Raw genomic sequence first — 25,429 nt, 5'->3', positions numbered from 1 at the left:
CTTTCTATTTTCTTAATCAAAGTGTATAGTCTTTCAATTATTTAGACAGACAGACAATTTTTCATTGTAACGAATGAAAACTTAATTAAATACTAAACAACTTTTAATGAATATATTTTCATCTTAATGATAAATAATTGTGAAGATTTGTCAATTTTCCTACACGATAATAAAATTATAACAAAATTAGTTTACGTTTAAATTTAAATAAGCGTCTATTGAATTGGTGTTTTATAACACGAATGGTTGTCTCTCTCTTATTTATAATTTTTTTGAACTCATAAATAGTAAACGCGTCTCCAGGGTGATTAAACAACTGCACAAATGAAACAAATGTTCAGACATTTGCCCTCGCTGTAGGTAGTTATTTGGTGGCTTGTGTCAAGGGCAGAAATCATGCCACCCGATGTGGAAAATGTTAAAGTGGCCGTAAGAGTAAGACCTTTCATATCCTTTTTTTAATTATACTTTTTCCCCAAGAAAAACTATTAAATTAAATTATAAAAACAATTTTAATATTAAGTTTGTCAATTCTTTTTAATGTTAAAACTTTTGGAAATCTCCAAATAAGAACAGAAGTTTCCGTATTTAAACAAATTCTAACTTATTTTAAGTATTTTAAGTCTAAATTTCGTTTGAATTAATTAGTATTTGAAATTAAAATAATTTTGACATCGATTTTAAGCAAATAAATAATTAAATCTGAGATATTATTACTACTCTTTTGATGAACGATGAGCATTTAATTCTATAATAGAGCGTAATGTTTACTTTAGAGAATTATATTTATGTTAATCAGTGCTTCTTGCTTATAACATCAGAAACTCATTCTTTAATCCTATGATAACAGAAAATTGTTACTATTGTAACATTGGTTATAAAATACATACTGCTACAAGCAGTCATAAACTAAATAATCTATAGCTTAGGATCTCATGTTATGTAACAAACTTATGGCTGAAATTTTAAATTTATTATTATTTAGTATAGGACCTAAACTAGAACGCATAAAAATAAGCTATAGTTTAGGGCCTTAAGTCTAAATTCGGCCCTAACTACAAGTTATCCGAAATTTCTTACTTCAATCGAAAATATAAGACAAATATGTTTAATTCGATTATGTTTTCTTATTTTTCTTCTTAATTGTTAATATTTATTTATAATTTTGTATTATTTATTCATTAATCATTTATTCATTATCAATTTATGTTGCCTCATATTTGATTTTCTATTTCGTTTTGTTTCAATATAAATACATAAAGTTTACTTGTTTAGAACGTATCAATATGGCATTGTTTATTATTTACATAAATTAAAACTCTTGTAATGCACATACTTTTGTTCAAGATAAATGTTAGACGAAATCCAGCAATGGAATTTTGTAGGCATTATCGATTGTTATATAAGTTAATAATGCTTAATAAGTTAGATAAATATAACTTAAATGGAGAATAAATCAGTTAAAAACATATTTTAGAATAAATTTTTCTTCTAAGTTTTCGTTATAAAAACTAAAAAAGATAGACTGCAAGCAAACAAAATAATATTTTATCATCTTGGTAAGTATAAAGGGTAGTAATATCAAAACAATAGAAATTTTGTAATAAATTATATTTTTATTTTATCGCAATAATTTACATTATTTTCTATTAACCTTATTTTTAAAACTAGGTCTGTTGTTAATTTATGTAGCGTGCAAAGGAACTTTGTCATATTGAAGTGTTCTTTAATCGAAATTGAAGTCATATCAATTATTATATATTTTAATCAAATATTTATACTAATTTACACTAGAAGATTCTTCTATATATTTTCGTTTCCTAATTAAAACTTTTGTAAAAAAAAAGCTCATTTATATTCAAATGACATTAAATATTAATGGCAAAATTAATTAAATATACATATACATATACATATAATATGTATCTAAAGTATAGTAAATATATTTTTTATTAAGAATGTAGGTCTAAGTCATAACATTTATATTCATTAACATTTAGAAACAAAACTTATTATCTTATATCGAAAAATTTAGAAGTTTTGATGTTTCAATTTTAATGAACAAGTTTTCATTAAAACAAGAAATATTTATTCTATAAACAATACAACTTTTTCCCACTATTTTGAATTTTAATTGTCAATCGTTTTAGCTTTCTTTCATTAATTAAATGCAATGTATGTAATAGATATAATGATTATTCAAAATGCGAAGACAATTCAAGATTCTGCTTGATTCAAGATTCAATTAGGATTTCTGCTTGTTTTTTATACATGTTTATTATGAAGGTAAATGAAGAAATTAAAAAAAGAATCAAACCTGTTTAAGGAATATAGTTTTGGCAAACCAATTAATTGATTAGTTGATCTAACTCGTATATTTGCTTTTGTTAAAAAAAATTGTAGGTGCCCTTGCTTATAACCGTTTAAATTATAGTTTAATGTTTTTTATAGGAATTAATGGAAATAATATTAATTATTAGGGTACTATTTTTGTTTTTTTACTAAATGCATTAATTTTCTGAAAATCATAATCATAATTTCAAGAGCAACTTTGGTTTAATTTAATAATTTAATGTCAAATTAATTCTACGGACATCGTACTGTACAGGGGTTGGACAAGATAACGTAAACATCAGCGAAATCAAGTTGAATGTTTATTAATATGAAATGAACCACCTTTCGCTTGTTGTACAGCGTTTTCCGATGAAGAATAGACAATAAAGATTGTGAACAGTGTACAGAGAAATGTGTCCCAAATCTTCATGAAGAATGGACAAGTTCCAAAAGTGTCTGTGAAGGATAAAACTTGATGTTCATCTTGGCCTCCAAGATTTCTCACAAAGGTTCGATGCTATTGGATCAGGTAATTGTGGAGGCTAAGGAAAGTATTGAACTTCATTCTGATGTTGCCAAATCACATTTGGCAGTGTGGATTAGCATGTTATTGTTTTGGAACACTGCCTCTCCTCTCCAAAACTTGAAGTTGATCGCTCAAACTTTAAGCATAATGTTGCGCCATGAGCTTTCCTTTGAATGTCACAATAAGTCTCAGCGAATGCCAAGATATTACTACACATGACTACTTTTACACGTGTTCACATTATTTTGTCCAACTCTCGTATAAACAAATTTTTCAGTTTATATTGCTTTAATTCCGTTGTTTAAGCTTTTATAATGTGGTATATATATATATTTTATTGCAATATCAGACAATTTTATTTATAACCACATTGATTATTAAGAAAGTCTGCTAAATTCGTGAAACACGTAAGATGACATTAACTTAATTCAGTTATACATTTGCCTTTTGTACTGTATATTTCATAGTTTACTTTATATATATTTTTCTAGAGTGCACAGCAATTAGATGAAATTATCATTAAATAAATAGATAAATATTAATTCAATGATTAGAATTATTTTACATATTTAGTAATAAATATTTTTATAATTAAAAATATAATTCTAACTTTTAAAATAGAAAATAATTAATAATAAAAATTAGCATTCTTTGCTGTTAAAAAGCATCTAAACATGTTTCTGTATCTTCAATAACTAAAATTAAACTAATAATAATAATAATAATAATATTTATGAGCCTACTTATGTTAAAGGTACTTTTTCCATTCCATGTGTGTTCAATGAATATTGTATTCTTCGTTTTAGGAAGATTTGAGTATTCAAATATCAATATGCTTCTTTGTATTCAATGAAGTTTCTTAGTACGCAATATATTCAGTGTAAAATTAACTTAACTGATTAGCTTATTTCAATTAGCTTCTTGTGTTTAATAAATATTTATTCATTGAACATAAGAAAACTTGACACACACACACACACACACAGATTATATATATATATATATAATCACAATGTTCACAAACCAAATATGATTGGCATTAGAACGATGAGCGCTTAAATTTTAAAATTTTAATTTTTCTATACGTTTGGTAATCAAATTGCTTCATTAATTAACCTTGAGTAAGCTAATTACTTGATCTACTTTACTATATTCAGCAAGATAGTCTTAGTTACGATTCTATAAATTTTTTTACTAATATTGACTTTCACATAAGAAAGTAAACAATAAATACTAGTTACAATTAGGAAAAAAATTAATAATTAAATTCTGTATCTAATTGTAACTTTCTAATAATTCTATGAAAAAATACAGATTATTATAAGTTAGAATATTATATGATAATCAAATCTGTATTTTTTATTTGATATATTAGTGAATATTACATTGAAAAAGATCTATTTAATTTAAATAAATTATTTATGTAAAATAAACAATTTTCAAAATATGGCATTTTTACATTGAATATTTGAATTTGTTACTACATTTTATCAAAGGTATAAATTGGTTATATATAATCAATCCAAATATATGAGTTCGCATTATATACCGATATAAGTATAATTAAATTGAATTATTTGTAGAAAAAATTCATAACTTTCTATATTTAAAAATTAAGTTAAAATTAAATTCAAAACTTTGATAAAATTCTTCCGATTTTTAAGTTTCCCACAAGACAGAGCTTATTACTTGACGATAAACGTATCGAATATAAATATATAGACTATATAAATATGCTCAGTGCTTGATGGTACCCAAAGCAGGCACTGAATATACAATACTACTCCAATATACTATGTACGAGGTATATATAAATATAATCCTTCTCCTTGTATATAACAGAAAGCCTTATATAACGATGATAACAATGAATATCTGTAATTCATTTAATTATATCGCAAGATTTTAGTTTAACAGTTGTTGATAATGTAATTTTTATTTTGATCGTTTCATTAATTATAATTCCGATCAAAATGTATGTTATTGATATGGAAACGGATTCATGTGGAACGAACAGGTGTTATCAAATCAACACGATAACGTTTACAGTTGCTATGTTTGTCCTTATTTCAGTATTGTTTCCAAGACTAGTCACGTTTTAAAAAACTATCACTTTTCACTTCTATTGTTTCATTCGAATCGTTCTCTTCGTGACAATTTCAAAATATCTTCACGCATATCAGGCACTATCAGAACTTTAATTAGGCCCATTTTAAAATATCAATGCACATATAAGTATTTATATATATATTCTGATGGTACGAAAATGAGATAATGAAATATTTCCAGAAAAAATCCAACAACGGGTTACTTAACTTCCCAGAAACATTTGGTGGTGCCATCTGTTATGAAATTTTATTATTAAAAACTTTTTATACTTTTAACTATTCTAAAATGACAAAAAGCTTAATTTTGAGCGTAGGAATGAGTTTTATAAAAAATTGTAAATGCCAATAACGAGTAAAATTGTCATTAAGTCCGACCCGACTGGAGATACACACGACCCCTTTATCTCTCCACTCTTTCGGCCATTAATCACCAAAATTTAACAGCATCAATTCCCCTAATAAATAAACCTCCCTGCAAAATTTCATAAATTTTCGAGAAAATGCATAGGAGTTTTTAAGCTTCAAACAGGGTGAACAAAATTGTCCCTCCCACACTAACATCCATACAGACAGAGATAAAAAACCCGAATTTTTTTGCATTTCTCAATATTTCAAGGTCCCCTGAGTCCAAAGATATAAAAATCCCGGGGTGATTTTTTGACAGATTTTTACTTTTCCTCTGTTATATATAACAGATGGGAAAGTAAAAAGGGATTTATATTATTTTGCTTAATGATTATCTGTATACAGTAGGCTATACATAATATGATATAATGACTTCCTATCTATTCCCTATATAGTTCTAAACACTTTGATCGATCTGAACCGAATTTTTCAGAGTTAAACTCCAGGATCCTGCGAGAAATATAGGCTATCAACTTGGACATCCCATTCCTTCATTCCTTTACCTGATTTCATCCCCTTGAAATTTTGTTATGATTTAAGTTTATTGCATTATTATATAAGTAAGCATTGCATAATAATTAATGATGGCGCCACACAGTCCCTGAACCATATTCTTAGTAATGATTTCAAAGAATATAGGGTCTTTTACATTTGAAAGCTCCGCCCGGAATAACGTTGATTTGAGTTGGCCTTAAAAAACCCAAACGTTTAATATGGTTTTAATTTTAATATTAGTCCTAATGTCCGGCGTTACTTATGCTAGAGATATATGAAAAATAATCATTTTTATTATAGATGTTATGTTAATTGTGTTATAGAAACTATCATTTTAAACATACCGATATTAGTTCCTTAACAAGGTTACAATAGTCGAGAGCAACAGAGAAGAGCAAAAACAATTATTGCTATTGAAGGAAACACAACATTTTTAAGTAATCCCGATGCACCTAATGAAAAACCTAAAAACTTCACATACGATTTTAGCTATTGGTCACACGATGGATTTAAGGAATTAAAGAATGGTTATCTAACACCCGATCTGGATCATCCGAATGGACATAAATTTAGTGATCAAGTAGGTCGCAATGATTCACTAATTGATAAAACATAAATCTCCTTAACTTTAACGCTTCTATTTTTAACGACAGGATAAAGTATATAGTGATTTAGGAAGAGGAGTATTAAAAAATGCATGGGATGGATACAATACTGCCCTATTTGCTTATGGCCAAACTGGTTCTGGAAAATCTTGGTCTGTTATTGGTTATGGAACAAATACGGGTAATTATTTATTTACAAACACGAGCTTTTATATTATTTATAAATAAATATAAATTTTTAAATGCATTAAATTCATATTCTTTCTAGGTATTGTTCCGAGATTTTGTGAAGAGATGTTTCAAGGAATCGAATCAAAAAAGAATTCCGAAGAGAAAATTGAATTTGAAGTGTGTGTTTCAAATATTACAAGCTTGCTTTTAGATTCAAACATTTTGTATACAAACAATGACAAGAAATAAATTATATGTTTTTAGGTGAGATTCAGCATGTTAGAAATATATAATGAAATTGTAAGAGATTTGCTGAATCCATCTGCGAATAGGCAGAAAGGATTGAAAGTAAGAGAACATCCCAAAAAAGGGTTTTACGGTAAGAATAAAAAATAAAAATATTTGAACTGTAAAAAAATATAGAAAATTTTATTTTGTTTTTTAAATCCTCTACAGCGGAAGGATTGACGTCATCTTTGGTCGCAAATTACGAAAGTATTCAATCAAAAATCGAGACCGGAACTACCAATCGCTCCATTGCATCCACCAATATGAATGTTACTAGCAGGTAATATAAGCACAAAACTTCTCTACTTAACATTACAGTAGATAATTCAAAATTCGTTGTCTGAAATGATAATTTTTGACGATAAAAACTTTTATAATGTCAGTCAACTAGTAACAATTAATTAATTATCTCAATTAATATTTTATGATCGAGTAGTTCCTAAAGTAAGGGTCCCCCAGCGTTCGAGTGGATAAACCACTAATCAGTGGTACTGAGTTCGCGCCTGATTGCTTGAAGTTCCCTGGATTTTCTTCACGTGTCTAACTTCTAAACAGAGGTCAATTTCTCATTAGAAAGTTCTTCCGGGAGACATCCTAAGAGGACTCGGATCGAATTTGATCCGAATCTGATAAGGGATATCACGAGTAGTATAGGCCATTGTATAATTCACTATACTTAATCCATGTAATATATCCCAATTATTGGTCAGGACCACCGAAGGGCATAAATTGTGGATATAGTTTTAATGTAGCCCTACTGGTGCTTAGTATTAAGTAAACGAACCTCGGCAAATTTACTTCATACTCTGTTGAAAAACGTTACTCGCCGACATTTACTTCATAGTCTATTGAAAAAACTATAAAACTTAATTTATTCTGGATTCGTTTCTCTTTTGGCTTTAATAATTTTTTAGTATTTAATAATATAATAAGAAGAGTGATTTATAAATTTTAATAATAATAATAAATTTTCAAAACATTTAATTATTCAGTTAAGTCGTAAATTTAAGTTTTGAATAAGAATAAACAATGTAAGTGAATACATTGCAGTCGAGCTCATACGATAGTCGGTATAACTTTAATACAAAAATCAAGAAAGGCTGGAGGACAAGAAACATCGAAAATATCATGTGTTAATTTGGTAGATTTAGCCGGAAGGTATGTTAAATTTTATCAATATATCTTGAAATTTAGTTTGTTTTACGTATTTACAATGAGTTATTATTATATTTTTTTTAATTTTTTGATTTTTAGTGAGAGAGTTTCTAGCACGGGTGCTAAAGGAGATCGTTTAAAAGAAGGAGCAGCCATTAACCAATCTTTATCATGTTTAGGAAATTGTATTCATGCCTTAGCTGAAAAAGCAAAAGGCACAAAGTCTGTTAGAGGTAAAATACTTTCAAAAATGTGAATTATGATAATAGCATATAAAAATAAATAAATACAAATATTCCAATTATTTCAGTTCCATATAGGGAATCGATGTTAACACGACTTTTAATGAATGCGCTTGGAGGGAACAGTAAAACAATTATGGTATTTATATTTTATATTAATTAATAATAATTTTTATATTATATAAATAAGGAATATAAATATTCTTTATTATTTAGATAGCTGCTATTAGTCCAGCAGATATAAATTATGATGAGACTCTTTCGACACTTAGATATGGTATGCATCAATAAATTTTGTTTTTGAAAAAATATATGATAAATTACATATTATTTTAAATATATGATAATGATATGATGATCAATATATGATAAATCATATATTTTTGGTTTAATAAATTCAAACTAATTACTTCTAATAATGTTAATCTATAAAATTATTAAAAACTCCTGGGGTTTTTCGAGGCCCGGAAACCCTAGAGCGCTAGACTGATACCTTTAACCGCTGCTATCCGCCTGACTAACTAGAAAGAATTATCATTAGAAATAATAGAATAATTAATAAATTGCACTGCAATAAAAATTAATCAGTATAGTGAACAATTCATTTCTTCACTTTTCAGTTTGTGAATATTTATTATTAATAATCAAATTCAATCAGTGTCATCAGCTTACATTTTAAATCTAACTTACTATTAAAATGTATAAAAGTTAAATCTATCAATGTATCAAATATTATAAAATTATAAAAATAAATTATTCGTTGTTTTATTAATAAGAAAAAATTCTATAGTCGATTTAATATTATTGGGAAAAATTCTAGACCTATAAATTCCCACTGTCATCTGTTTGTCATTCCTTAATCTCGAGAACGGTGTTAGATAATTAAAGTTGAGACCAAAAATGAAAAGCTTAGGAACAGAAGGCCTCGATTAACTATATACAAACTTCCGGTCTCGACAGGAAGTCAAGCGAATTCAATTCAAATATTTCACCCTGAATGGAGTTACGTAGATGACCGGCAAGACTCCGTTGTTGTCAGGAAAAGTAGGATGTACAGGGGCAAGACACTACAAATTTGAGATAGAGAACATATATTGAATAAATTAAAAATATGATTAAAAATTGCAGCCCGGCATTGCGAAGATGTCACAATAAATAATTGCTCGTTTTCAGTATATTTTTCTCCTTCGATTTCAATATCAATGCCAGTTTGAGTTATATCATTATAAGTAAATTTAGTAATAATTATAATAAGTTTTATAATTATATAATTATTCAATATTTAGCTGATCGAGCAAAGGAAATTAAAACTTGTGCTACGGTTAATGAGGATCCTACTGAAAAACTTATTAGAGAACTTCGCATTGAAAACGAAAAATTAAAAAAGATGCTTGAACAGGGACAGCCAAGTGTTCCCATTGGTGTTACTGCAGGAATGTCGGATGCAGGTAAAACCGTAGTAAATTGTCATTTATGATATATTCGTTTAGCACGGATTACGGGCATTTTTCTAGTTAATTTAACGTTATCCCTTCTTTTTAATTAAAAATATAGCATCGTATTAAAATAAAAATATACTTGTCTACGATCATTGATATTTCCTTAAAATATTATAAAAATACTCTAAGGATTATGTTTAGCGACAAAAGTGTGAAGATAAAGTTTTTGACATTATTGACGCTGGTATCAATCTACTATATATTATATATATATATATATATATATATATATATATATATATATTTTTTAATGTTATTCAACTTTTCTCTATTACAGATTTTATTTAAAATAAAAAATAAGTTTTATGTACTTTATAGAAACTGATTAACAATTAAATTCTAAAGAAAACACAAAGTATCTACCAAATGGCTACAACCATAAAATTTTTACTAACGCTGTATATTGAAATTCAGACTCCATTCCTCTTACATATTAATTGATTCTATACTCAGCCAGTCATATCCCATTTTTCCTCGTGTCAACAAATCAAAAAATGACTTTTTTTATGGTTTTAAAAATTTTATTTAATCATTCTATTGCTTAAAAATTTAAATCCTTTTCTTCATCTAATGAAGAGTACGTTTTTAACAGACAATAACAAATAGTATATTTTAAGTTAACTTCGATAAATATATTTTTATTTATATTATTACACATTTCCATCAAGCAAATAAAACTACAATCTATAATTTTGCCGCTCTTTCTTATTTTAGAAATAAGAAAACAACGCCAGAAATGGGAAGAAGAAATGAAGGCAGCCATGAAAGAGAACGACAGAGAATTACTGCAGATTAGACAATCGTATGAAGAGAAACTGAAACAAGCCCAATTAGAACAAAAAGCTGTTAGTAACAATTATTCAACTGTGATTATTAGTTATTTTGTGATATTGATTTATCTGAACAAAATTATTTTTTAGGATGCCAAAATTTCTGAAGCAGATAAACTAAAACAAAAAGAATTTCCACATTTCTCCAATTTAAATTTTGATTTGTTGCTTTCCGGAAAACTCGTTCACATATTAAAAAGAGGAGAAAATCTCATAGGAAAAGCAGACAATGCTTCGGTTATCTTATTTGGACCATGGTAAGGTTTTCGTGTGAATATTTTCATACATTTTGAAATTTAAGAAATTCCGAAGGATTTGATATTTAACGTATTTAATGGCAAACTTAATGATGTGTTTTAAACATTTAGTATTTTAGAAAAACATGCTTTAGTTACATATCATTCTCATGGAGGAGTTACAATGGAAAAATGTAATAGCGATGCCCGTATATTATTGAACGGAGAACCCGTCAGTGCGAGAGTTCTTCTTTCACATAACGACAGGTACAGTTTTGTTTCTGATTTTGTTCCTTTAATTTGCATCAATGCTAAATTCTTTATAACATAGGGTGATGTTTGGGACTACACAGCTGTATGTTTTTAAGAATCCTCAACAAATGCGCGAGCAGAAACAGACTTATCCAGAAATTACTTACGAGATGGCCAGAGAAGAAATTGCTGCTAAGGCAGGTCTCACTATGGATACGGAAGATTATTCTAGGGGTATGAAATAGGTTATTTATTAAAACTAATGCTTTTCTAGTATTTAATAAATATTTATTTGACTTAATATTTAAAATAGTGGTGAGCAATTTTTTCAGAATGCAATCGCATACTATTTTGTTACAGTATTGCAGGATTTAAGCATGTTGAGTACCAACATACTCCATAACTAATAGTGCACTAGGTACTAAAATAATGTATGCTAATGGTATGCAAACTAATAATATATAGTTTAGCTTCATCTTTTGATTCTAAAGAACTAAACTTGATTATATCTGAAACAGATAATTGGCATGTTCGTAGTTTCAAAAATATCAGAAACTATCGATAATGTTTATATTTAATCTTCATATTATGTAATGTATATTTATGATAAATTTCTCATTTTCATGTGTCTATATACTATTATCTATGATATCTTAGCATTATTTATAGATTGGTCTATTAGATATTTTTGTATCCATTTATTCATTTACTGAAAAACTGGCTATTTGATATATAGATTTTAGAAAAATGTTTAGTTAAAATGAGTAACTGATTACAGTTGTTAGCTAAAGTTTCTATGAATTACTACAGTTTTATATTTTACTGTAGTTGTAATATGTGTATTATATGTATTTTTAACTTTATTTTCCTCTTACTAAAATTCTAGTTTGTATAAATATAAACAGAATAAAGTAAGGATGAGAAATTTATATGATAATATTGAAATACTTTACAGAGACTGCGTTATTAAACAAAGATATTTTGGAAGTTCTTCCTGGAGTCGAAGAAGCTAATGCTATTAGTGAAGAATTAGATAAGCACATTAAATTTGAAATTCTCTTAGTTGCCCCTCAGATGTTGGGTAAATTATCCGGACGTACGGAGGTATAGTGACTTTCGATGTCCAGTAATGCGATTCTCGTAATAAATTTACTTAAATCTGTTTTCAAAAATATTTAGGTTTATGTGAAGATGAGAAATTTGGTTACGGGACAGGAATATGACTGGCCAAAGGAGAAGTTTATAAATAGGTTATTTTTAATGAAAGAAATGTTCCAAAACTATGAAGCAGGAGAAGAGTGGGATTTGCCCGATGTGAGTTAGAATTTAACAAATTAAATCTAATTTATATTATTTTGTAATAGTATATCTTGCTTTAAAGAAGAAAACGCGTTTATTATTCTTCTCAGTAATCATTTAATATTTATAATGATTATTAATATTTTATATCGCCCAAAATTAAAAAATTTACAAAATAATACATACAAGATTAATACATAAATTTATATGATACACTTAATTTTAGGGGAATTGTCTCTAGTTTAGTAACGTTTTATGGATAAATAAGTATATTACTAAAGACATTGAGATAACCATTTTTTTTTTTTTTTTTTTTTAATTTTGGACTTATTTTAAATTGTATGAAATTTTCAGGAGCAAGATCCATTTACAGAAGATAGTGAAGTGGAAGTCATGATTGGATGCGTTCAAGTGTTTCTTCAACCATTAGCTTACAGGGTAATTAATAAAAAATAAAATACAGTCAAACCTGTTTTTATGCGCTCTTTTTATGTGCGATTTTTATTTGTGCGATTTTTTTAATGCGAATTTTTAATTTGTGCGGTTATAGTTGGCGACTAGTCTCGTGCGATTCGTCATGTCTCACGTTGACTTATTATAGCTAAATAAACTTATTATAGCATAAATGCACTTATTATAGTAATATTATTGCATGAATATGCGAAAAATGAAATAATTTACTTTTTAAGTCAACAAAACACCACCTGAACAAAAAATATGTAAAACAGACGATAGACCAGACGATGCAGTCAAGTGCTGACATCTGTTGTCAATAAATTCTATTTCGTACGGTTTTGAGTTATTTTCTATGTGAGACTTTTTTTATGCGGTCCCTGTTGACCGCATAAAAAAAATATTTTTTAATTGTGTTGCGAAAACTATTATTTACAGCCATTCGTGAAGTTTCGTGAGATTTTTTTTATGCGTTTTTTAATGCGGTCCCTATCCCCCGCATAAAAACAGGTTTGACTGTATAGGTCTGTATAGGACTATTGAAAATAAGTTGTATTTTTAAATAATTCATAACGATGATTGAATGATCATTTTATTTTAACGCATTTTTAAAGCCTATTCAATAATTTTTGTTTATTGTTTTATTTAGGTAGAAATAAAAGAGCAACTGGAAATAATTGAATATAGAGGAGCAGAAGTTGGAATTATGAATGTAAATGCATTATATATTTCATATTAACTTAATATTACGTTTTAAAATGCGGAAAATATTTACAGTAAAACCCCATTATTTCGGAACTCAAGGAACCAAAAAGCACGACTTCGAATTTTCCGATATCGAAATAACGAGGTTTTACTGTATTTAGATGTGCTATAAAAAGTGTTTAGTACGTTTTCGCTTCATTTCTTAAATTATTATATTAATTTGTTGTTATATCGAGTGTATTATTGCTCGTTATTTTTTAACTAGAAATTTTCCCATCAAGCATGATGGACTACTTTCTGTGAAAAAGTAGAAACTGAAGAATTGAAAAGTGTAGAGATTTCAAGAAATTCAAGAAGAGTAGCTAATATTTCTACAAATTAAATAGCCTATACTATCCGTCAAAACATAACTGGTCCGCGATAATACAATGTAAATAACAGGCTCGCTAGATCGTTACTTCCGATTGGATAATACCTTTTTCTCCCTCTCTATAAGAAAACAACTATGAAATATTGCAACTGTAATAGAACATCATGTAGTCACTACGAAACGTTTCTAAACAAATTTATTGTAAAAGCGACACGATGCGGCTATTATAAATCTAACGCTTAAATTTTAAATTTAATAAAATAAATTTAAAGTTACACCATTTGCCAAAATATTTTAAAATGCAACTTAAGGCAAATGACGTCACTGAGCTGAAACCATAAAACTTAAAAATAATCTAAGAATATTACTATTGATATTTATAATAACAACGTAACAATCAAAATAAAAATAATCATAATAAATACAGTAGAGAACCGAAAATCAGAATCAATTGGGGACTGGGGTTGTTCAGATTAGTGATTTGTTCCGATTACCGATTATGTACGAATAAATATATTAACCTGTCCGATGTTCAAATTTTTCTCCGTTACGTGTCGCTTCGTGTTGAATTTTTCTCCGTTGCGTGTCGCTTCGTGTTAAATTTTCGTCGATTTTAAGCCTAACGAAAATTTTTATAATAATAATCGAGGCTGTCGCATTGTTAAAAATTATTTCTGCATTTTGTACAAACAAAATAAATATATTGAAGAATACGAAAACATGAAAATTATACTTTAGAAGTAAATTTAGTATCAAAAACTTTCGATTCAGCACGACACAGTCCGACTGAAAATCGTTCCGATTACTGGCGATTCCGATTACCGGGGTTCCGATTAACGAGTCTCTACTGTAATACACTGTGTTATGAAATATATAGCGCCATCTGTGAAAAAAGAAAGTCAACCAGGGAAGCCACAAACAAACAAACTTTGGTTATTATATTAATATTTTACTATCATATAAAGGAATGAGAATCTGGATTCGAAATCCGCTCCATTCTTTTGTCTCTCGAAAGACTTACCTTTTTCTCCCTCTCTATAAGAAAACAACTATGAAATATTGCAACTGTAAAAGAATATTCGTTTTGGGCCAACAAAACGGATATTCTTTTACAATGGGCAATGTACGGAATTGATAACATTATAGTTTAGCAGCATTGACATTTACTAAATTACTAATTTCATATAAAGATGTTGACTCCATCGTTCGTTGTGAAGATATGATGAGCAGTGTTATAGCCTATATTTAGATAAGCATCATGGAATAAGAAACACTACCAGAGCTACGATGATAGAATTACAATATTCTTAAAGCTATGTTTAAAAGAAATTTTATGACATTTGTCAAATTCAAAAATTTACTTATTGAATGGTTCGAAAATTTATCAGACATACAGTCACATACTGTAAATCCAATTGAGAATCTTTGAGCCATTAAAAAGTACATAACCAAAGTAAAACATTTCCTCGATTATAAGATGCGGCATTGTGACAAAGATATTTAATAAAAATATAAAATCTTGTTTCAGTCAATAACTAATCGAATAAACATATTGATTAAAGCTAAAATACATTAAACGGTAAATAATTTTATTAAGTGTTGTATACGTTTGAGATAAATGAATTATTTCCATGGTATAAAGTGTTTTGTTCACATTAATTTTCACAACAATGTCGCTTATATCTTAAATTACGTTTAAAAGTTACATTTTTATTAAAATTTAAAGTTTATATTATTATTCAAAATGATTTATTTTGAGCAATATTTTGACAACAACAATTTGAATAATTTAAGAGATGCTTCGTTTTACTATTTACAGATCGAAATTGTGCCTTGTTCTTCTACTGGAAAAGAATATACAGAAAGTGATGATATGTTTATTGACGATCCAAAGGATTTGATAGGAAAAGAATTCCATTTTGTAGTGAAAATCTTAAGTTGCAATGGATTGCCTGCTAGATTTTTTGTTAGTTAGCTTAAATTATTAATTATTTGAATAAATCTGATTTATATTTATACAGCGCGATCGTAAAGTCGCTCCACCGTAGGCGAGAAATGGGAAGAGCTTCGGGGAACAAAGTAATGAAGTCACAAACTACGTGAGCGTGGCCCACTGCTGAGCGACTTTATGATCGCACTGTATATTTACATGCTTAATACTTTGTAAAAATCTTATTCAAATATTAAATTATAGGATATCAACTGTAGATATAGATTATATTTAGATGAAGACGATACAGTAACTGCAACAATTTCTGGTACTACTAATCCGGAATTTAATCACAGAAAAATGTATTCATTTAAATCTGTTTCTAGACAAGTAAGTAAATGTGAAATTATATTTTTTCTAGAAAGCAAGTATTTAATATTTTGTATATTCATAACGTAATGATATTTTTAGTTTTCGGAATATTTAGTAGAAGGTTTTATCATGATACAAGTATGGGGAACACAAGCTGTAAGAAAATCTGCAGTTGCTAGAGCTAAAGGAAAAAATACAAAAGAGATGTTTCAGGCAGACATAATGCAGCAAACAAATACGTTGATGAATGGATTTAGGATAAATGGAAGAGTGAGTAGACTTAATCACTTATTTAGAAATATATAGCCTATTTTCATTTTATATTCATGAATAATTTCACGTAAGGGTTTTGTCATGACAATTCACTTTTAATAATAGTGTTTTGAAATATTAAAATTTCATAGCAAGTTTTATGAAAAAAAAAATATGCATTTTAATTGTTTTACTTTTATCAAGTATAGTTCATAAAAAAAATTATAAAAAATATAGTTTATTACGATATATTATGTTACAAAAGGTATTAGAAAAAAGCATTCAACATATATTTACTAAAGGGCTGCAATTTGAAAACATTGTAGACCTATAAATTCCAACGCTGGTCCGTTCGTCTGTCTGTCTGTCTGCCTTTCCTTAATCTCGAGAAAAGCGTTACATAAATGAAATTCAAGACAAATATAAAAAGCTAAGGAGCAGGAGGTCCCAATTAACTATATATAAACTTCTTGTCTAAGCCAGAAGTCACGTGAATTCAATTCAAAAATTCCCCCCAAAGGAGTTGGATAGATGACTGGCACGACTCTATTGTAACAGGAAAAGTATGATGTACAGAGACAAGACACTACTAATTTGAGGCGGAGAGCATATATTTTAAGTTAAATAAATTAAAAATATGATTAAAAATTGCAGCCCGTCATTGTGACAATGTCACAATAAATAATTGCTCGTTATTAATCAGGGCTGTGGAGTCGGAGTCGGGAGGAATTTCTGGTCAGAGGAGTCAGAGTCGGAAAAAATGTGTGGACTCCGATTCCCGCATTTCAAATTTACTTTAGTTTTTTTTTTTTTTTTTATTTAAATGAAAGAAAATTTATTATGTATTTATTAATTTTTAAAAAGTCATTTTATATTTTGTTATAATTCATTTATTTTAAATACAAAATACATCAATTTAATTATTAAATATGTAGTGTTCTTTGTAGTGTTTGTGTTTAGTAGTTAAATTATTTTGACCCGATTGAATTGAAATATTTTTGAATCATTCCTTTATTATCCATGCTCTAAATAAGTAGTCTATTTTTTTGAATGAGCTAGAGTAATTGATCAGAGTTCATATTTTTCTTTTCTGAACAAGGGGCTGAAGTAGCTAGATCGCACACAGTTTAGTTGGACTAACTTTTCTGGAAGGGTAAAATTGAAGTGCAAATGTTGTCGAATATATGCAGATGTTGAATTTTATCGCACCCTTACTCCTCTTATTAAATATTTGTTAAAAATTAATTTTTTTATACAAATAAATATTAATGTAAGTTAAATATTAAAAATACTAACTACGAGGGCAATTTTTTTCAAGCTCCGATGGTCCATAAAACAAAGACAAGTGTAAATAACAAAATGAATTTATTCCCAAAAGTTAGGTACAATCATGGTTACTTTTTGACATAATCACTGTGAGGATTGAGGCATTTGTCATATCTGTGGACGAGCTTTTCCATCCCCTTGTCATAGAACGTTGCCGCCAGTGAATTGAGATGGCCTTAACAATGTTGTTTTGAAGATCGTAATTAGTTCATTCAGCTAAGTACTTATTTAGAGCAGGGATAATAAAGGAATGAGTCAAAAATATTTAAATTCAATCGGGTCAAAATAATTTAACTACTAAACACAAACACTACAAAGAACACTACATATTTAATAAATTAAATTGATGCATTTTGTATTTAAAATAAATGAATTATAACAAAATATAAAAAGATTTTTAAAAATTAATAAATATATAATAAATTTTCTTTTATTTAAATAAAAAAACTAAAGTAAATTAAAAATGCGGGAGTCGGAGTCGACGCATTTTTTTCCGACTCCGACTCCTCTGACCAGAAATTCCTCCCGACTCGGACTCCGACTCCACAGCCCTGTTTGTTACTAAATAATTTTACTTAAAACTAAGTACATTAAGCTTTTTAATACTTTTTACAGACGTTTTTTCTATCACAAATACTAATAAAGTTATAAATTTTAAATTGCACACGGACTTTATGTCCTGTATGCACTTGATTATTCAATGAGTAAGTTTGTTTTCAAATTTAACTTGATAGCTCTTTCATAAATATAATTTATCAAAGTCTTGATATTTTTATATCTTTAGTGAGGTTAGCGACTTAAAATTCAACAAGTATTATGTGTAAGCAGTAACTACCTTATTATAACCCTTACACGGGTAAAAAAAAAAACTACCATTTAGAGGCATGAAAAATTAGAAAAAAGAAAAAACACTTTTTACCATCATCTTAAGAATTATATTTATTTTAATTTTTTTTTTGAAACAATAAATATATTTTGATTATTATTTAACTCGTATCTGTAAAATTCATAACAAAAATCTTGAAAAATAAACGAAGAATACTTTTATCATGTAAACTTTTATTTATATAAGTAAATTTATTATTTTTATTACAATAATAATAATTATTATTACAGAATGTAGATCCAAATAAACACAGTATGTTGGTTGAACTCTTATTAATGAAGAAACAACAAGCAAGGCATCAATTTAGAATGGTAAGATAAACTATTATGAATACATAATGATCATTTTCAACTTATTTGCATTATTTTAGTTAAAATATAATTACTTTTAATATCAATTGTATTGGTTTTTTTTTTGTACTAATGATTTAATTTTACTTTTCACGATAGTTAAAAATGCATTAAAAATTTTTTATTTATGTCTTCTATTAAAATACTAGAGAGAATAATCGTTTGCATCTGATGTCTAAAATAGAAACGGAAATTATAATCTAGAAAAAAATAAAAATTTCTCTGGATAAAGCTAATTGCATAATACAATACAATGCAATTTATAAAGAATATATCAGCCAATAAAAATTTTAAATTGCTACGTAAAATACTGTATAGGAAAATAGTAATACTTAATTTCGTGCGGATAACCCGCAGTGGTGTATACTCTACAGAAAATTTCTAGAACGGAAACAAATCATCTTTGCATAATCGGCTCCGTTGTACAGCACCTCCAACGCAGCAGTTGAAAGCACGACACTTACTCGTATACAGTTTAGAAAGTATTATCTCAAACATTTATACGATGTTCTATTTTATTTCATTTAGATTTAATTATAAAACAAGTGAAATGAAAAACCGAAACAGCAAGAGGAAAACTTCTAAACTTGAGTGGAAGATACAACACTTATCAAACGACAAATTATTTGTAGTATATCGTTTCATTTGTTTTATTAATCAAATAATAACATAATAAATTTTACAATGAACTCAAAAAAAGTTAGGCCTAAATATAAAATATTTTTAATCCAATGACACGAATGAAAAAGTCATGAAGGATCAACATATCGGGGAGTGTTTTTTTTTTTTTTTTTTTTTTTTTTTTTTTTTCCTGGTACAAGGGCCACCCGGCCAAACTGCGTCATGATCCTATATTACTATACAGGCTCATACGCAATTTGGCCCGTGTGGCACAGTATCAGGGAAACTATTAGCAGAAGCAAAGTTGAGCAGAAGAGATAATAAATCAGCAATATCGACCGAGAACCGGTGAGCGGTAGCAGCACGAGTCTATGTAATTACACAGTTATAATTATTTAATTCATTATTATTAAAAAATGAGCTTTAGAAACGGAGACAAACGGGAAAACAAAAAAATTATTGATATTGATAGTTTGAGCTATCATCTGATACAGTGGAAGATACTGTACCATGCCATATACATTCGGAACCTCTTTATACAGCAGTTCAGAACGTATGGAAAGAATCTCCAGTAAAATAGTTTTATAACAGCTTTATTATAATCGACCTGCCATCACTGTATTAGCAGAAGTTTCAAAATTTTGTAATTGAGTGCATTGTAATATTTCGCAACAATCTGTATTTGCTATTTATAACTGATCTATATTGTCTTTGTTTTATTGTGTATTTCATGCGTGTTCAGGAGAGTTGCAAAAATGCTTTCGTTACTCTCTCACCTGGTATTTAAATTTAAAAATAAAATAAAAGTACACAGTGCGGTCTATGTTTTGAGACGAGATTTGTACAGAATAATTTACTAGAATAATTAAAATAAGCTCCATTATAGTTGATACACTGTTGAGCTCTTTTCCTATTGTTACATCACCATTAAAAACTTTTCTTTTGTAATGGTCTCCGGTTAGTTACATCAGTTTCAATTTTGAAATGTCGAATCTTTGACCTTACAACTGCAATTTTTATTTTGGAAAAAAAATAATAAAAAATAAAGTTTTCGGGTGACAAGTCAAATGACTTGAGTGGGTAACTAATGCTACGACTTGTTTTTGAGCCAAAGATGCAGTACACTTTGACAACAGTTACGAAAACATAGTTCAGATGGAAATGACTAGATAGTGCCTAGTATGGCCGTGAAAAGAAATCAGTCTTAGAATTTATGGACCGTGTATTTGGGAGGTCCTTAGTCTACGTGGTTTTTAGGGTCACTTGTCTGGCCACAATCACTGGAACGGAGATGGGATCAAAATTTGCAAAATATTGAACTACATGGTTTATGAACATTTCCTAAGAATGTCACTCGAACTACGTCAAACATCGTTAAAATAATATGGTGGTTGATAACAGCAAATTGTTTTTATGCTTGTTCCATCCACTTATTTATCGAAAAGAACATTTCAAAATTATAATTGTAAGAATATAATTAGTAAGTATATTCTTCGTAGATGTTGCGTTTAAATTTCCTACATCTCCAGAAATTCGTTGCTTGGAATCGTTGCGAATGTTTTTCTGCTAACAGAGAAGTCAGCACGTTAAAATGCAATCGTCCAATATAGAAAATTCGTCAGAAAGAACGTTACTACAGACAATTTTCGCTCTCATGCAGTCACAGACAGACACAGAGCGAACGAATGAATGACATTCGTTCGCTCTCTGTGTCTGTGGCTTAAGACATTCTGTACCTAAATTTTTCGAATGTATTTTGACATTTATTAATACTATTATTATTTGATAAATAAGACAAATGAATTGATGTGATGATAAAAAAGTTTTGTCCTTTCGCACCAACTCATTGGTTCAAAATTTGATTGGTCTAGTAGTACGGGATGGTGTCTATTGGGCACGTGCTTATGTTTTCATTCGAGTTAACTTGTTAAATTTAAATATTTTTAGTGGTAAATTTCTTTTAAGATTATATTAAAGTTGATAAAGTAAGTTGAACTTAGAATATGAAAGCTTAATTTAAATTATAAAACAAACTTAAAGTTATATAAAAGTTTGGTCTAAACCAGGGATCCCAAGAATGGTCGATAAGGTATATTTTGCGGATAGAAAATTAGTCGGAGTCGATTGAAAACGGATCATTAACAAGCACTTGACTCGAGGAGTGGTCTTGGCTCCACCTCGTGTAAAATAGACCAATCACATCACTCAGTCATTTCGATGTCTAGGCTAGACTATCCAATAGAATGCTGACGTTCTGTTTCGTTTGTCGAATTATTGTTTAGAGAAACGTTACACGAAGATTTGTTTTACTGTTGTGTTCTAACTTAAAAGTTATTAAATAATAATATAAATTATACATGAATGTCGCTTTAATTAATAGGCTATAAAACACGTTTTCACAGTATATAGTTTTAAAAGTGAAGCAAAATAAACAGCTTTAGTTTCGACTTCATTAGAAAAACTGTTGAAAGCAAGGCTGTTGTGTTTAAACTTTGCATATTCAAGCTAGGGTTACAGTTTTAAATGTATATAGCCTAATTATTTTGTCATCACTTTATATCTTGAAAATACAGTAATGAGTTTATTAGGTTGACACTATCGAGTCACGTGTTTTAACCATAACTTTTATGAAGTGTCTTCATTATAGGCCTATACGTAGGGAATAATTAACGAAAAAATTATCAGCTTTCTAGATACAAATTCAAATAGAAGTGCTTAATGATATCAATTAAACCATGGGTTGAACATAGGGAAAATGACGGAAATGTCGGAAATGAAGCATCAGCCTACATACAGATGTCTGATAGTTTCCAGAAAAGTTCTGATGCCAAATGTCTGAAAAGGGATTTTTCACGTTTTCTAAAGCCGTTCTTGAAGATTTTAGACAAAGGAAAAGTTTGACGATTTCGTAAATGCAATTTAAAATCTACATAGGCTTTAACTGGCACCCTTTAAAATTGTCTTTTTCAACACGGATAAGCGAGTGAGTTATCTGCACGAAATTACGATAATGTAATATAAATATGACTATAAAAATCGAAAGTTTACTTCATCAATTTTACAAAATTTAAATGAAACGTAACATTTATTTTTTCAGTTATAGACTATATTTAAATAATATGCATATTTAAAAATTAATTTTTTAATGAATTGTAGTGTATAATTTGATAAATTATAGGAATATATGAAGAAATTGATTGATGTTGCTGAAAAATATAAAAAGCGTAAAGTTCCTATAAATTTATTGAAAGAATTGATAGCTACAAACTCTGCAGAAGTTGCAGACCAAATCATATCTAAAGTCCCTGAAGGTAATTGGTATGTATTTTTCATTAATATGATTGCTGGAGCAGTTTCTAACATGACTACCTTTTATTCCATAAAAAAAGGAAACAAATTTGCCTTCTGACAATATGAAAATATGAAGTTTTTGAATTATATTTTTTATAATTTTAATTTTCATAATTAAAAATAAAGCATATACGAAATTTAAATAAAAAATTCTATAAACACTACAGTATTATATACTGTAATAAAAAATAATCTTATTATATTGGTATGTATTATCAAATGCATATGCATTTATTTCTCATAATGGATATGAAATATTTAAAGCAGTTGAAAATTAATCCATATTAAAGTTACTATTTTGATTTTTAATATAATTTTGATGCAAAAGTTTCTAAATTTTATCATGAAAAACTGATGGATGCAAAAAATTCTAATATTTAAGCAAAGAATGTAATATTGATTAAAATATAGTCCTATGTCTTAAATTCATTAATTGAAGAAAGTCATTAAAGAGTAACTATGAATCATATTTTTATTAATTATGATGAATTGAATTGTATGATATTGTATTGTATGTAAAACAAAACTTTGCTATTTTTCAATATAATTTCTATCTAATAAAATTTTTTGATTCAAGCAATCCATCTTTAAAATATTGATTTTAAGGCAGGATGTTAAACATACTCATCTATTTGTTGTAATTTAAGACAGAATTTTATTACAGTCATTGTCCTTAGAATCCTCTTACTCTTGGAACAAAAAAAAAGTTGCAGAATACAAATTTGGATAATGGAGAGTCAGTCAATTTATTGTTTCTTTGTCCAAGTGTAACTGTGTAATAGTTGCTCTCTGCAGACACTTGTAGTAATTTAATTCAGCCACTAGAGTATTCAACTATTTCTATTTATTTCACTTGTTTATTTTTCAGAGTCTTTCTGAAACACTATTAATAATGTCTTTGAAGACAAAATTTATTAAACTTTAAAGTTAAATAGCTGCCTAAAACTGAATCATACTCTAGAATTATTCTCTTCCAAACCCATTAATGTTTTTTAAAAGCTTATGAAAAATATGACATTATCATCAAAGTTTTCCTTGATCATCAAATAAAAAATGAAAATTAAATTATTTTGAGAAAAATGCAAAATCTTATTCATATCAATTATGTTAACTAAATTTAATTATCCTTTAATCCATTTATACTCAATAAAATGTACTTTCTAAAATAAATGTACTGTACAATTTAAATATCTTATATGTTATTGGTTTTTATCATTTTATTGTTATTTTAATGATATTATGAAGTTTATAGCTGTTTGTGCGAGTCTTGTAACAACACTGTTAAATATTTGCTGCCTTATGTATATTATATGATCACCTAACTGATGAGGATCATTTAACACCAGGGGCCAAAATGCATTTTAGGTTGCATATAAGGCAATAATGGTTTCAATTGTTTCAATGATAACCCTTCATTAAAATTATTTACTATGTATTTCTTTGTTTCTCTCTCTCCTTATCTTTTTGCTCAAGAAAAATACCATGAAAAACTGATGGATACAAATAATTCATTTCTTTTTTTATTTGTATAAAGTATGAATGTTAATTGCTTAAATTTCAAATGCTGACACAATGATAGTGAATGAATCATAAGTTTTATTAATTAATTTTGTATATATTCCTTGTATGAAATCTTAATGTAGAGTTTTTCCATATCATTATATAATGATTTAAAATATAAATAAAATTTTATAAATGTAATATATAATAACCAATTTATATTGAGCTTAATACAGTATTAATTGATAAATAAACAATCAACTATGATAACTACAAACATCTATTGAATTTTCATTAATTGATGATGATTATTGTCTGTTTCTTTAAAAAAATGAATTATTTGTATCCATTAGTTTTTCATAGTATTTTTATTCATGGGATTTTTCTAGAGCAAATAGATAAGGAGAGAGAAAAACAAAGAAATCAATAACTGCTGAAGTAGTATAATATCAAAAATTGTTTATTGAGTATTTCATACTAAACTTCCTAAGACAGGAACAATTTTGTACATTATTATTAATTTAAATATTGCAGTTGATGATAGTGATGAAGACGACGATTACGATAGTGATGATGACAGGAAGAAAGTTCGTGGCTCCTCGACGTGTCTTATAATGTAAATCAAAACACAATTTAATTATTTTTTATCTATCAAAAACATACTGTATATATATATATATATATAATTGCTGTAATAATTAAAGTTTATGGTAATTTTTAAAACAGTATAATGATTATTTATTCCATTTAAAATAGTATTATTATCAAATAAAACAGAAATATTTTGTTATTACTTCAATCATCATAGAAATATTGTGAAAAACTTATTTGATAATTTACACAATTTTAATTAGAAAGTTTAATTTTT

General features: G+C 27.7%; 1 protein-coding gene across 1 annotated transcript; it reads left to right on the top strand.

Annotated features, from left to right (window-relative positions):
- The first annotated feature begins 396 nt into the window (after positions 1 to 396).
- LOC136988990 (kinesin-like protein KIF28) lies at positions 397 to 25,256 on the top strand. The gene is made up of 26 exons (XM_067287008.1): positions 397 to 435; positions 6,169 to 6,175; positions 6,234 to 6,448; positions 6,522 to 6,654; positions 6,742 to 6,821; positions 6,909 to 7,023; positions 7,101 to 7,212; positions 7,983 to 8,090; positions 8,187 to 8,320; positions 8,398 to 8,468; positions 8,546 to 8,606; positions 9,616 to 9,777; positions 10,543 to 10,673; positions 10,749 to 10,915; positions 11,027 to 11,161; positions 11,226 to 11,380; positions 12,102 to 12,250; positions 12,326 to 12,460; positions 12,800 to 12,883; positions 13,548 to 13,610; positions 15,793 to 15,939; positions 16,168 to 16,293; positions 16,375 to 16,545; positions 18,970 to 19,050; positions 22,889 to 23,021; positions 25,096 to 25,256. The coding sequence occupies exons 1-26, from the start codon at positions 397 to 399 to the stop codon at positions 25,179 to 25,181; spliced, it is 3,000 nt and encodes a 999-aa protein (XP_067143109.1). The 3' UTR covers positions 25,182 to 25,256.
- Positions 25,257 to 25,429: the final 173 nt, after the last annotated feature.

Source organism: Centruroides vittatus, unplaced genomic scaffold (genome assembly GCF_030686945.1).
Source record: "Centruroides vittatus isolate TY-2023 unplaced genomic scaffold, ASM3068694v2 scaffold_435, whole genome shotgun sequence".
In the NCBI taxonomy this organism is placed as follows: Eukaryota; Metazoa; Arthropoda; class Arachnida; order Scorpiones; family Buthidae; genus Centruroides; species Centruroides vittatus.
The sequence above is the reverse complement of the archived record's forward strand: the minus strand, read 5'-3'. Positions and strand labels throughout refer to the sequence as shown.